Source organism: Eutrema salsugineum, unplaced genomic scaffold (assembly GCF_000478725.1).
Source record: "Eutrema salsugineum unplaced genomic scaffold, Eutsalg1_0 scaffold_20, whole genome shotgun sequence".
In the NCBI taxonomy this organism is placed as follows: Eukaryota; Viridiplantae; Streptophyta; class Magnoliopsida; order Brassicales; family Brassicaceae; genus Eutrema; species Eutrema salsugineum.
In genome coordinates this window covers 225,325-240,124 of record NW_006256828.1, presented here as the reverse complement: position 1 = coordinate 240,124, position 14,800 = coordinate 225,325, and the positions used below count along the sequence as shown (strand labels likewise).

At 41.3% G+C, this 14,800-nt stretch overlaps 1 protein-coding gene across 1 annotated transcript; it reads left to right on the top strand.

The window, feature by feature from the left end:
- The first annotated feature begins 11,457 nt into the window (after positions 1-11,457).
- LOC112086409 lies at positions 11,458-12,424 on the top strand. The gene is made up of 2 exons (XM_024155323.1): positions 11,458-11,579; positions 11,995-12,424. The coding sequence occupies exons 1-2, from the start codon at positions 11,474-11,476 to the stop codon at positions 12,105-12,107; spliced, it is 219 nt and encodes a 72-aa protein (XP_024011091.1). The 5' UTR covers positions 11,458-11,473; the 3' UTR covers positions 12,108-12,424.
- The last annotated feature ends 2,376 nt before the right edge of the window (positions 12,425-14,800 follow it).

Here is a 14,800-nt window from a genome sequence, read left to right as displayed (position 1 = left end):
AGAATATTACAGCAAGCAATAGGTCTGTAATCTTTCATACGTTTAGCTCCTTCCTTTTTGGGTATCAAAGCGAGGATCGTCGAATTAACTCCTTTTAGGAGAAACCCTTTAACAAAAAAGGACTGAATCGCAACTGTAAGATCATTCCCAATAATGTGCCAGCTTTCCTTGTAGAATTCAACTGTGTATCCATCAGGGCCAGGAGACTTATTCGACGCCATAGCAAAGAGAACCTCTTTGACCTCAGCATCGGAGACAGACTGCGACAACACCAGTTTATCTTCGTCAGAACACCGATAGGGAAGAAGCCCCCTAAGCTCATCAATACTCACTTGACGAATATCAAGAGCAGCATTAAGAAAATCCTTAAAATGGTCAACTGCCTTCTCCTTAATCCACAATCGACCTGTGATCAGATTCCCATTATCCTCCAGCTCGTGGATACCATTCCTAGCCTCCCTTATCTTCACTGATCGATGAAAAACCTTATTGTTTTTATCCCCTATGCTCATCCAATGTAACTTAGCCTTCTGCTGTAAGTATCGTTCCTCCAACACAGCGCTTTTTCCCATTTTTCAAATGCTGCAATTTCCTCTTGCTGAGACTGTACTGATGGCGATTGCAGGTTTAGCTCTTGTGTGGCACACAGGATCTCATAATCCACCTGTACTCGCTTCGATATGTCGCTTAGATTTTCCCTGGATATCCTTCGAGCAATAGGCTTAAAGTTCTTAAGTTTTTTACTGAACCGAAACAGAGTAGAGGTAGAATGAAATAAAGGGGTAGTGGAATCCCAATATTCCTGCAAATCCTTCTTGAACTGAGGGAGAGTTGCAATGACGTTTGTGAATTTGAATGGCCTTGTGATCCTTACATTCACAGAGTTCAACTGAAAACGGCACCTTAAGTGGTCTGAGCATCCTCCTGCCTCAAAAACACAGTAAGAGTGCCGATAATGATCAAGCCAGAGATCATTCACCAAAAGACGATCCAGCTTCCGACATATTAGCCCATTCGAACTTTGATCCATGATAACTCATATCCGAGAGGTTTCCATCCCTAACCAGTGTCCGAAACTCGTCCATACCCACGTGAGAAACCAGAGTTGCACCCGTAGAGAAATGTTCATCAATAGCAAGAAATTCATTAAAATCCCCCATGATCATCCACCTCATCTTTTTGTAAATCGGTGAAGAAAAATGAGCTCTAAGATCACTCCATAATTCTCTTCTTTCATCCACAAAGTTAGAGCCATAAACAAAGGAACAGAGAAACTCATCATCTTCATCTGGAAGCTTTACCAGAACTGTAATCAATTGACTGCTCATAAAAACTGGAGAAACCCGAACAGAATCTCTCCATACCACCCATATTCTACCCAGACGGTGACAATCGTAGTTATGTAGAACAGACCAGCCCGGAAACACACTTGTTGCCACCTGCTCTGCCCGAGACTCTTTCACTCTCGTTTCAATAACACCACCAAACAGAAACTCGTTTTCTCTGCACCAGCTACGAATAACTTTATGTTTCCTTTTTTTATTTAAACCTCTCACATTCCAGAAAAACCCCGACATGATTATTGGTTTTTTTTCGGGCGAGACCGTCTTTTCCTACCAGAGCTCTTGGATGGAGAGGCCTCTGGCGCCTTTTTTTATTTAAACTTTTTGTTTTTTTGGTTTCAACTAATGTTTAATTTTTAACCGTTAAAGAAGAGCAAAAACTCATATTTGTTCCATCCATCCACGACAAACACCAAACCATACACAGCATGAGACAGATCATCTACCAATGGAATATCATAGTATATGGGAAATGGAAGTCAACACCCGAAATATTGCATAATTGGGACTTCTAAAAGCATGAGCATTTATAATTGCAGAAAATAAAAAACAATAGAGTCAAACTATTCGAAAGATATGATGACTGAACCTAAACTAATCAAAATCCTCCCCACAAATTATATATAATTGAATCTTAAGATAAAAAATAAGAAAGTCAGGAACATGTTCTTAGATCAATAGATAGTTAATAAAAGTTAAAAAGGAAACGAGCTCGTTGATGAGCTTTATCTTGCAAAAGAGAAAGAAAAGGCAACATGTTTTAGTTGTCACCAATAGCTACAGGTTTTGGATTAATATTAATAAGATGAAGGAAGAGAATTGCTTTGAGGCAACTCCCAAAGTTGTTTACATCCATCTTCTTGAAAACGTATATATAAACTTGCTAGAAATCGTAGAACACATGGGCCAATATCATGGACCTGCATTATTTCATAATGTTCGGTTTGTGTGTCTATTAAGATACATTATACATTATCATCAAATTAAAAGTTTAACTTGTGAAGGCAGGATTTTAACATTACATTAGGACATATTTTATTACACCAACACATGCAAAATTAAAAGCTTAACTTGTGAAAGTAGAAATTACACATGACATTAATACACACATATATAAATGGATAGTGTACTAGGGAGCTGGATTGCGACCACCACCATGCCCACTGCCTGATGGTCTTGCAAATATGTCCCCGTTTGGAATATATATACTCATTAGTCTTCTCCCTATAGTTCACATATATTTACAAGATATAGGTAAATAATTCAGTATTTTTTTTTTAAAAAAGGAAGCAAATTATTATAGATGAATTATGTAATGAAATTAGATTAGAATAAATCGAAAAGAAACGTGGAAAAAGTTTATAAGAAATTAATATATGATGTGGGAGATTATTATAGTATTATACCATTAGGACTTCCACCTTGTCCATTTGATGAATGTCCTGTCCTTATGGGTATGCGATTATTAGAACCTATCATTCTCCTCCCTTCAAATAATTCAGAAGACATCGTTAGTCATAAGATATTAAGATATTATAGTTTGCTTCTTTGTTATTTATTCTAGTCATCTAGCCTAATCTATTTCCAAGTCTTTTTTCACTCTTTTGTTCAGATTCACCAGCGGAGATGTATTGTTCCGATGCCCATTTTGGGATTTTAATAATAAAAATATATTTTAAAAAAAAGTGGAGGTGCTCAAAGAGATAATTTTTTTACCATACTCGATTTTTGGGTTTTATTCAAAGAGAGATCATGAAAAATCCTCTAGTATAAGTTTATTAGAGTATGTATATATGTATGAGTCTACGAGTGTACAACCATTTATAGTTTGAAAAGTTAAGGATATGGTAGAAGACCTTTAGTTTGATTTCTTTTTTGTACGTTCGTCTTTATATATACATGTTATATAGTTTGTCTTTTTAAATGATAATGAACCACAAAATATTTACATCTTCCATCAATTTAGACCATTGATAGTATTAACCAATCATATGTAAACACAAGTACTACGTATGCAACTTATATGTATTAATGCAGTGTGTACTTGTTGATATGCAAATATGGACAAGGGACAAACAATACTTTTAGATCGGAAGTTTGGTTTTTATTAGATTGAATCAAGTAAAATACAATTGAGTTCGGTTATTCAGATAGAAAATAACGAACTAAGACTTAAGGCGATTAAGAAGCTAGCGTAGTGAATTCTCAGTCTTTAAGTCTTCTCGGGAATATCTTGTGTTTTCTGGTGTCGATTCGTCTCCATTTATATATATCTCCTAAGTCGGTCTTCAAGCACGCCTTAGACGATATGGGACCGAGAGGAATTTCCTTTTCTCTCGGTTCCTTTCCTTTTCTCTCCAAAGTTTCATTTTCCCATTAGGAAACTTTCCTGTTTCGACCGAGCTCAGGAAACTCTCTATTCCTTCGAAAGGTTTCTCACCGACCTCGGCCTAATGGGCTGTATTCGGCCCATCTTTGCTCGGCCCATCTTTTCTCGGTACGTCCCTTCGTAAACCGGGCTTATGTTTTGCCAATCTCGGTTTGCACCGGAGAAAACCGGGGTGAGGTCATCAGGAGCTTGGTAGGAAGATTGATCATCGGACCATGACATTGGCACTTCTCGCAGCGTGCCGTATACTTCTCGCAATCGGAGAGCATAGTAGGCCAGTAATAGCCAGCTTTTTTGATCTTAAATGCCAAGTACCGAGCTCCGGAGTGATTTCCTCCTTCTCCTTCATGGACCTTCTGCATTACTTCCGTGATGTCGTTGCCGTGAACGCAAGTCAAGAGTACACCGGACGCATCCCATCTGAGGAGAGTACCCTTAATGACCACGTATCGAGCTGCACGAGCCTTTAGGCACCGAGCTGCCCATTTATCTGCGGGAACTGTTCAATCTCCGATGTATCCCACAATTTCTAAAGTCGAATCTTCGGGTTCGTCCTCTCCTTCGGCTTCGAAATCGATTGGAATATGTTGGCCTTCGGATTCGTCTTCGGGATCGAATTCGTTATCATTGAGCTCGTCTGTGTCGTTGTTGGGATCGGGAACGACTTCTTTGGGTTTCGTCTTCCGGGTGAGGGGTGGGGCGGGATTGGGTTGGGTTTCGTAATCACGTCGTCTTGTAATGATGTTGCAGTTCGGAGCGGGCTCGATACTTGGTCGCTCGATTGCTACAATTGGGATAGTTCGCCGAAGGTCAGGATCAGAGTTAGTCGCGAGAGCGGCTAAGGCGTCGGCGGTTGCATTCTCATCTCGAGGTATCATTGTGAGTTCGAAGGTAGAGAACTCCGAAGCGACATCTTTAAGGACTTTGAGATATGCGTCCATGCAGTCGTTCTTGGCCTCGTATTCGCCGTGAAACTGGTTAGCTACGAGTTGAGAGTCGCAGTAGGCGTGTACGTGCTCGGCGCCGATGCCTTTGGCGAGTCGTAGTCCGGCAATCAATGCTTCGTACTCGGCTTCGTTGTTGGATGCCGGGAAGCCGAGACGAAACGACTGCTCGATAACTTCTCCTTCGGGTGATTTGAGACGAATTCCGACTCCGGATCCTTTATGGGACGATGAACCATCGGCGTGAAGAATCCAGGGTTGTACGACCGGATTATTGTCGACGAGCTCCGGTGGGAGTTCCACCAAGAAATCTGCTAGGACTTGAGACTTCGTTGCTGTTCTTCCTCGGTATTCGATGTCATATTCACTGAGTTCGATAGCCTACTTAACGAGTCGTCCGGACTGACTTGGGCTATGGAGGAAAGTACGAAGAGGATGATCGGTTAGGACCACGATCGCGTGAGATTGGAAGTACGGGCGTAGCTTTCGTGCAGAAATAACCACCGCAAAGGCGAATTTCTCCAAAGTCGGATAACGATACTCCGATCCATCGAGGGATTTGCTTGTGTAGAAAATTGGCTTCTGCTCCCCGTGATCTTCTCGAACAAGAACACTGCTGACTACGAACTCCGAAATCGTGATGTAAAGATAAAGTGTCTCGCCGGTTTCTGGTTTGGATAAAACTGGCGGAGTGGACAAGTATTTCTTTAGCTCGGCGAAGGCTTCTTCACACTTCTCGTTCCATTCGAGATGCTTGTTACCGCGAAGAAGTTGGTAGAAAGGCAAGCACTTATCCGTCGATCTGGATATGAATCAGTTAAGTGCTGCGATACGTCCGGTAAGTCGCTGAACTTCGCGTTTGGTTGTCGGCGACGGGAGCTCGAGAATAGCGGCGATCTGTTTTGGATTAGCTTCAATGCCTCGCCGTGTAACGATGTATCCGAGGAACTCTCCAGAAGTCATGCCGAACGTACACTTAGTTGGATTAAGCTTCATACCATACTGGTCCAGAATATTGAAGCATGTGCGAAGATGGCCGACATGTTCGGAAGCGATGAGCGATTTCACGAGCATGTCGTCGATGTAAACTTCCATAGTTCGCCCGAGCTGGCTTGCGAACATCCGGTTTACCAATTGTTGGTATGTTGCTCCAGCATTCTTCAGGCCGAAGGGCATGACCTTATAGCAGTAGATGCCGCGGTCCGTGATGAACGATTTCTTCTCCCGATCTTGCGGATGCATAAGAATCTGATTGTACCCGGAGAACGCGTCCATAAACGAGAGTAGTTCGTTCCCGGCAGTCGCTTCCACTAGGCGGTCGATATGAGGCAAAGGAAAACTGTCTTTCGGACACGCCTTATTGAGGTCGGTAAAGTCGACGTAGATCCTCCATTTACCGTTCTTCTTTTTTACAACCACGGGGTTGGCTAACCAATCTGGGTACTTGACTTCGGTGATGGATCCGGCTTTGAGTAACCGCTCGACCTCATCATTCACGGCTTGTGCTTTCTCTGGTCTGAGCTTTCGGCGTTTCTGCTTGATTGGCTTATACGTCGGATCAATGTTGAGCTCGTGACACGCGATCTGTGGATCGATCCCGGGCATATCTTCTACCGACCAAGCGAAGGTTGATGAATGCTGTTTCAAAAAATGAATGAGTGGCTCGCGAATGACTGGATCGAGCTCGGCGCCGATTCCGACTTGACGTTCTGGCCTTAGTTCGTCGATGCAAATTTGAACAATCGACTCCTGCTTAGGTTTTGTCTGCTGGACGACGAGCTTGTCAGTTGGTCCCAACGAACTAATGACACAAGCCTGGTTGGCCGAATGAAGTCTGCACTCGTTTATGTATCACGATCGAGCGACGGCTTGGTTTCCTCGGAGAGTGTAAACACCGTCGGGAGTCGGGAACTTTAGGCATTAATGGTACGTCGAGGCGACCGCTTTCATCGCGTGTAGCCAAGGTGTACCGAGAATAGCGTTGTAGATTGCCGGTTTGTCGAGGATAAGGAACTGGATAATCTTCGCGACTCCGCCGAGGTAGATCGGAATATTGACCATGCCGACCGTCATACAACGTTCTCCATCGAAACCGGTAAGTGGCTCGATAAATGGCTCAATCCTATCTGATGCTAGTTCGAGCTGGTCAGTGCTTCCTTGAAGATAATGTTAACCGAACTACCCGTATCGACCAGAATTCGGCTAACTTCAACATCGTCGAGGAGTAGTTCGACGACGAGGGCATCGTTATGCGGTTTGTGCAACCCGATTGTATCGGCCTCGGTAAATACCAAGGGTGTTCCCTTCGGCGGATCCTGCGGGGCTTTGGGCGCGCTGGCGGCCTGTCGGCTGTATTCCTTGATGGCTTGAACCGAATAACTGCAAGCTTCGATGGCCCCCATTATCATGTTGACACGTTTCCGCGCCTTAGGAGCGTGATTCTCTGGTGCTCGGTCATCACGATTCCGTTTCTGTTGCTCGGGCAAAACAGGCGGATTCGGTGGTGGTGGTGGTAGTGTTGGTAAAGCCGGTGGAGCTGGTGGATCTTTGGCGAGTGCTTTCTCAAGCTGTTCGTTGTTTGGTCAAGGCATGTGTGAACAACGGAGATCGTCAATCGAAAGTTGCCCGCCGCTCTTAGACGCGTTTGAGCGTCGGAGTTCGTCGACCAAGATCGGTTCCTTTCGATATAGGCCGAGTAGATATTCTCGCAGATGTCTGCATTCTTCGGTGCTGTGGCCCCTACGGTTATGGAATTCGCAGAATAATGACTCGTCTTGATCTTCTTCACCGCGGACCCATTTATTGTTCCACTTCTTGTTCGGTTGTTGGATCGCATTAGCATAGACCTTTTTGCGATTCTCGTATCCTCGACCGTATCCCGACTGCGGCTCATTAGTCACGGTTTTCGGACGTTCGGGTTGCTTCGTTGAATAACTCTGCTCGTACGCGGCTTCTTCTTCTTCTTCAGCGATGTAAGTATTAGCTCGGTGCAACGCGTCTTCTAATGTCTGTGGGGGGTTATGCTTGATCGCGCTTCAGAAGCTAGTCTTTATCCGAGCTCCTTTCTGAAGACATAAGAGAGCGGCTTCGTCGTTAATCGTACAATTGGCGACGATCGTCTTGAAGCGCTGGATGAAATCACGAAGGCTCTCGCTTGGTCCTTGAGCTATTTGCCAGAGCTCGGAGTTCTTGGTGTTCTGTCCAATGAACATGGAGAAGTGTTTGACGAAAGCCGTCGTTAACTCCTTGTAGTTGTCGATCGAATTGGCTTTGAGTCGCGAGAACCAGTCGAGGGCTACTCCTCCCAGACTTTCCACAAACAGTTGGCACTGAACCGCGTCTCTTTCTACGGCGGATTTGAATTGGGATCGGTTCATGCAGATGCCGAACGATGTCAAGAAGTGTCGGGGGTCAGAGTTGCCTTCGTAGATTTTTATCTTTAGTTTCTCCATGTGTTTGACCGGCGTCCCTGCTACGCACGGTGTGAAGGGTGTCTTCTGTGTTTCCTGAATGACGCGTTCGATTTCCGGAGCCGCGCTTGTGGCTTGATGTATCTTTGAGGTGATATCGCGAAGCTGCGCATTCATTGCTTCGAACTCGGCGTCTCGGCTCAAATCCGATGCTGGTGCATTCGCTGACCCGACTGCGGCAGACCTCATAGTTCCGGCTGGATCTCCGTCGGTATTAAGATCGTCAATGATGTTCCGAACTCGGAGAGGAGTTCGTGTTTGACTGAGTTCGGCGATTTGTGCCGCCATCTGACTGAAACGTTCCTCACTTATTTTTTTGATGGCCTCGAACTGGGCATTAAATACTTGAAGTAGCAGTTCGGTTCCATAACCTCCTGCGGGAGTCTGGCCGGCTATAGTTCCAGCGTTTTCCCCAGAAGTTCCTCCTCCTTGCCCTGTTGGGGCGTTGGCGTTCTCTCCTCCGAGAGGGTTTTTTTCTTCATGAATGTTGGTTTGATCCGTCATCATTGATTCAATCTTTCCGAAGTCCGATCTAAAATTTGAGAAATCTGTTTAAGTCCCCCTTCCTGGCGCGCCAAGTGTTGATATGCAAATATCGACAAAGGACAAAACAGTACTTTTAGATCGGAAGTTCGGTTTTTATTAGATTGAATCAAGTAAAATACAACTGAGTTCGGTTATTCAGATAGACAATAACGAACTAAGACTTAAGGCGACTAAGAAGCTAGCGTAGTGAGTTCTCAGTCTTTAAGTCTTCTCGGGAATATCTTGTGTTTTCTGGTGTCGATTCGTCTCCCTTTATATATATCTCTTAAGTCGGTCTTCAAGCACGCCTTAGACGATATGGGACCGAGAGGAGTTTCATTTTCTCTCGGTTCCTTTCCTTTTCTCTCCAAAGTTTCCTTTTCCCATTAGGAAACTTTCCTGTTTCGACCGAGCTCAGGAAACTCTCTATTCCTTCGAGAGGTTTCTCACCGACCTCGGCCTAATGGGCTGTATTCGGCCCATCTTTGCTCGGCTCATCTTTTCTTGATACGTCCCTTCGTAAACCAGGCTTATGTTTTGTCGATTTCGGTTTGCACCGGAGAAAACCGGGGTGCGGTTTTCACCTCCAACAGTACTGAAAAAGTAAAACTAACCGTTGATTGAAAGTGGTTCATATTGAGAAGGGAGAGCAGATTCGGTAAGGCAAGGGAGAACGCAAAGAAGCAGAACCACAATGAACACATGATTTAACTGTAAAGAACCCATCTCTCTCTATATCTTTCTCTTTCTCTTTGGCTGATATTATCTATATGTCCCGTTTGGATATAGAGGCAACTTTCTCAAAAACTAAACAAAACAAAAGTCCAAAATATATTTTTTTTCTTTTGAATTTTTCTATTCCACTCATTTTAATTATTGACTCTCTTGTATCTCCGTGACCCTTTTTTTGTCGCCATCGCCATCAATGAATGAAATATAGCAAACTGATAGAAATGAATCATATATACACCAAATGATCCACGTAATATCTCATAATCTAAATCAATCGTGAGTAATCTTTTAAAGAAAATTATATAATTTCATATTAGCACGATTTCATATAAATTCATATTACATGAAACAAATAGAGCATTTAAATAATTATTATCCGAGTGACTTGCAACAAAATCATTTTTATACAGTTATACTCTTAGGAGTAAATTAAAACATGACAAAAATTTCGTGGTGATCAGCTATAACAAAAGTTAGCCGTTAGCTGAAAATAAAAGATTAAAATCCTTTAAAAAACGATTTAATATTACAATCGGAAATTAAGATGGCGAGAAGAGGCCTTAAACGCAAGCTATTCAACATGGTTTTTTCAACAACCTCAAAGGGTTAAAAACAAATCGGACTACTTTTAATACAAACGATCTGTATGTTTTTATGAATCTCATTAACTTCTATAAACAGCTACTATAATACACAAACATATTGTATAGACATTAGAGAAATTGAATATGCTTACTCGGAAACACATAAACTAAAGTTCTTTTAGTCAATATCATAAATATCTATAATAGTTCATGATCCAAACAGAAATACCGAGATTTACAAACACAAGGTTACAGTCATGTCTATATACTTTCAGAGCTCGCGACTTCCAATTAATGGGAAAGGATAATAATGAGCCTAAAACTAAGGAGAAGCTTGATTCAAGATTCTACCCTCTCTACTAGTTGATGGTCCGGCATATATGTCTCCATTTGGCCTATAAGTCAACTATGCAAATGATATTTTATATCATTTAAAGTTAAAGGTGTATAATAGTTATAGACGTGTATATATGCGTGTGTGTAAATTAGAAGAATAAAATTTTTTGAACTGAAAATTGTTAAAAAAAAAGAAGGTAAAATTGGATATTTTACAAATATTAAAGAGATTAATGATTGGTTATCCCTTTAAAACATATATGTACATTACATGTATATACCTGTTTTTGCCACCACTTTTACTCTCTGATGATAGTAGTGTTTTTATGCCACCATTTGGATCATACGCCATCATTTTCCTTGCTATATTTCAAATTTTTTGACTAATAATCATGACAATAACTAACGAACAAACGAAAGGAGCTCATTTCCAGTTACTTAAACTCCGTAACTACTTGACCAACTTGTTATTTGCATGAGTCCACGCTAAGACCACTGATTTTGTCGCGGCTTTACCTTCGCTCATGGCTAGGATTACTAGGCTTAGGGCGAAGCGGAATGGCCTAATACTTTTGATATATCTTTCTCGAGCTTTCTTCCCTAGTTTTTTCTTTCTTGAGCTTTTAGGGTTGTTTGTTTCCTGGGTCTTTACTCAGTATAAATGTTGCTTTTGCTATTTTTTTTTATTCAGATTTGAAGTTAAATAAGATTTTTTTTTCTTTTTGTTGATTCGATTAAATTCATGAAAAAAAAGTCTTTGTCAAGCAATTCCTTGAGCTTTTTGATTAAATGAACCAGGTCTCTAGAGATTAACAAACCTATAAATTGAAGTGAGTTATATACACCCTAAAATGTGCCATGTTGTGTCCTTTTATTGGTTTAATTTTGAATATTTAATCGATTATGAGAAGTTATAGTTTTTCAATTTTTTATGAAACTTTACTTTATACATCAATGTCAGTTGCACAAAATAATGTCATTTATTGCCTGAAGACTTATTGCAAAGTGACAAATTAAGTAAAAGCGCGTTAAATGGGAACGTCTTCGATAGTCCAGTACTAGATTTAGGATCTCTAACGATGCTTCACTCTCTTATATATATAATATAGGTCCTGTAATGGAGTTTTGAGAGGGTCGACCACTTATCTTAATGGCTACAAAGACATCTAATTTCGTTTCTCGTCTTCTGTCTCTGTTAACTCTGCTTTTATTGGTCTCAACTCAAGTTGGAGTCGTCCAGGCCGCACGTCGCCAAGGTAAGTATTAACTCGCATTATTTACACTAGTTCTCTTGTTTTTCTATACATGGTAGGATGATCTAATGCTTCAGTATTGAGTTGTGCGTCTTTTTTATATGAGATCACAACATCCATATACAGTAATAACCGGCAGTGTCATGCATGTATGCAGTGGCGGATCTAGAACATTTTTTTGTTGGGGGCATTTTCAATAAAATGCATATTTTTTTTTAATTGGGGGCACTTTTTTATAAATTCATTTAAATATCATACTAAATCAATTTTCTTAAGGTTTATTTAATAAAAAACAAAAAAGAATAGGGGGCATGTGACCCCATACCTTCCTCTCTCCCTCCGCCCCTGCATGTATGTATATATTGTTGTATTGTGTTGGTTATTACATTAATTGTTTAAAGAGACTAATGACATGACATATTATTATTGCGTTTGGATTGCGTTCCTCTTGCCGCTCCTCCTCCCCCTCCAATCGCCCGACCTCCTATCTTTCTACCGCCCTCTAAATCGCCTAGAGGACAAGGCCCATAAAGCCAAAGTCGTACCCGAAAGTTTCTTGATTAGTGGTCGAAGAAAGTATTTAAGAAGAATGATCAAGATTAGTATCAAACAAACGAAAAAAATAACGGTTAATATATTCTTATAGTAGTTGGATCTTTGCAGATATGTTGGATCGTGCTATAATAATTGGGTTACAAATGAAATTTAGTTGTAACTTGTTCCACGTTGTATAAGAACCTTTTTTGGATAAATGCATTACTTAGTTTGTACTCATTATCATACTTGAACCTAATATATGACTTAGCGACGACACTAGTACTAACCGTTACTACAAGCTACAGACATTTCGTTTATTTTACTTTTTTTTTTCATGTAATCTGTTCAAAAATTTCTGATAGTTTTTAATTTTGGAGGATCTGATTCCGCCGGAAAATCCTTGGTAAGACGGTAAGACCCATTAAACTAATTTGGTAATAGACTGTTTTCTTGCCTAGATGTTGGTATTAAGCAATTTTTATTAAGCGAAAACATTAGTTTTAGACGGTCATAAGCGGTCTTAAGCATACTATGTCAAGCTAATGGGTAATTTGTTTAAACGATCCAAATTTAACAGAAACCGTACCACCAATTTATGCGGTCTCATGTTATGATTGAGAGAATTATGGTATCAGAGCCTCGACTCATGTTATGATTGAGAGAATCATTGTTTATGAATGATTGTTGTGAATGTTCTGGAAAATGATCCCTTAATCATGTCAATTTCAAATCCAAATCCTCCAACCATCGATTCTCCGTTTGCAATTTCCACTTTACCAAAATTAAAAAGCCGTTCTTCCTCATCTAGTATCAATTCTCTCTACAAAATTGAATACGTCCCTAGAGATCAGCTACCCGAAACCACACTCCCTCTTGTTAATCCATATGAATACTTTGCCAAAAAGCCTAGTGCTTTCTCAGTTAAAGGTGTTCGAGAACTCATCAAGCCATCTTCCAATCGAAAAGTCATGGAATATGTCCAGTCCAGCAAATTCTCATCCTGTCAAGTCCCAGCAACCGAAGAAGCAATTCATCTCGCTCAACATACCGGAGAACCTTCGTAGGTTATGGCAACAACAAGGATATACTCACCTACACTTTGGTGTAGTCCGGATCGGTTTGACCTTACATGCTCGAAAAGGTCTACCTGTTATAGCAAGAATCGCCTTGGTCGATTCAAGACTGAAATCCTACCAACAAGCTTGCATCGGAACAGTCCAAACAACATTAAACGCCGGAACAGTATTCGTGACACTGTTTCCAAACTTTAATGTCTCGCTACAAGATCCAAATCTTCTGAAGACACTCAAGGTCCAACTTCAGCTCACCGGAGCTCCTATGCAAGAGAAAAGTGTCGTGGCGACCCTTCATCATCAGATAGTCTACCGAATCCAAGATCATGCCTTAGATCTTGTACTACCCTCTTCTGATGAAGCACTTTACCTAGAAGTCACTTCAGCATCTCAAGCACCAAACTCCATCCAGATTCCTCGTCAAATATCTCGCGAAGAGCTGCTCCGCCGACTACCAGAATCATGGATCACCAGCTACGAGAAGCTGCATCAAGCGGTTCAAACACCGATTCAATCCTCTGAAGTCAGCTTTCATTCACGAAATGATGGTACAACCGAAATCAAGTTCAAAAAACCAAGATCATCCTCATTCCGCAAACAACTGTTCACTCAATTTGCTATCCAAATTGACAAAACGGAATTCTATAGTCCAACAAAAGAAAAATCCTAAACCAATCTCTTTTGGACAAAACGGATTGGTACTATATCCTTTCAAAGATGAAGATGGACATCAATATTTCGATATATGTTCCTGCTCAGCATGTGAAGAAGCCAAATACGAATCTGATGACGAGATTCGCACAAGGAGAAGAAAGAAAAAGGATCCACTCTACAAAAGATATCTAGAAGGAGATCCCACCGTCGGTCCTCTCGGTGAAGGTAACGGGCGATACGACTTTATAGTCCAATATTCGGAAAAGAAAGATGAAAATCAAATCATGATGATCAACACCGAAGACTTCCCTCCTTCAAGCGACTTTACCAAGGACAACATCGCACACAGCCCCGAAGATACTCACTCGAGCAATCAATTCTTCTGGACCAGATCAACTAAGCCAAGGAGAAAAGGTCCTCAACTGGTAAACTGAGAATGCCATCGCTCAAAATCAACTCCTCAAAACAATAAATTACAAGGTTGATCAGCTGACGGAAAATTACATCAAAAGGCAAATTAGCCTTCAGATCTCAATAACAGAGATCCATGGCCGGCTTAACAATCTTCATCAAGAAATGATGGCTATGGCACAAAATATGATGGTCAATACAGCACAATTCCGTCATAAAGAAGCAGAGACAGCCAGCCTCAAAGCCCAGCTAAAAGTTCTTCAAAGAAGCCTCGAGAGTATGATTTACAATCAGAATCCTACGAGTTCTTATTCCAATCCTTTTGGTGGAATGCCTATGTACTAGGGCACCTACTCCCCAGGATTTCTCTCCGGCTATACGAATCAAAGACCAAAAACACCGGCCCCCGGATTCCTATCATCTGACGAAGCCTTTACGTCAAGATATGGCATGACCTCAGCTAGCAAGCCAAAGGTGTCAAAATCAAAACCAAGACGACAGAAGGATTCCGAGTTTATGGTCAATCCTACCAAACGACCAACACTTACT

Excerpts from the sequence above, each read along its gene's own strand:
- LOC112086409 (XM_024155323.1), top strand. The coding sequence starts at position 11,474 with ATGGCTACAAAGACATCTAATTTCGTTTCTCGTCTTCTGTCTCTGTTA. Across the intron at positions 11,580-11,994 it reads CCAGGCCGCACGTCGCCAAG|TATTATTATTGCGTTTGGAT; the intron begins GTAAGTATTAAC and ends AATGACATGACA.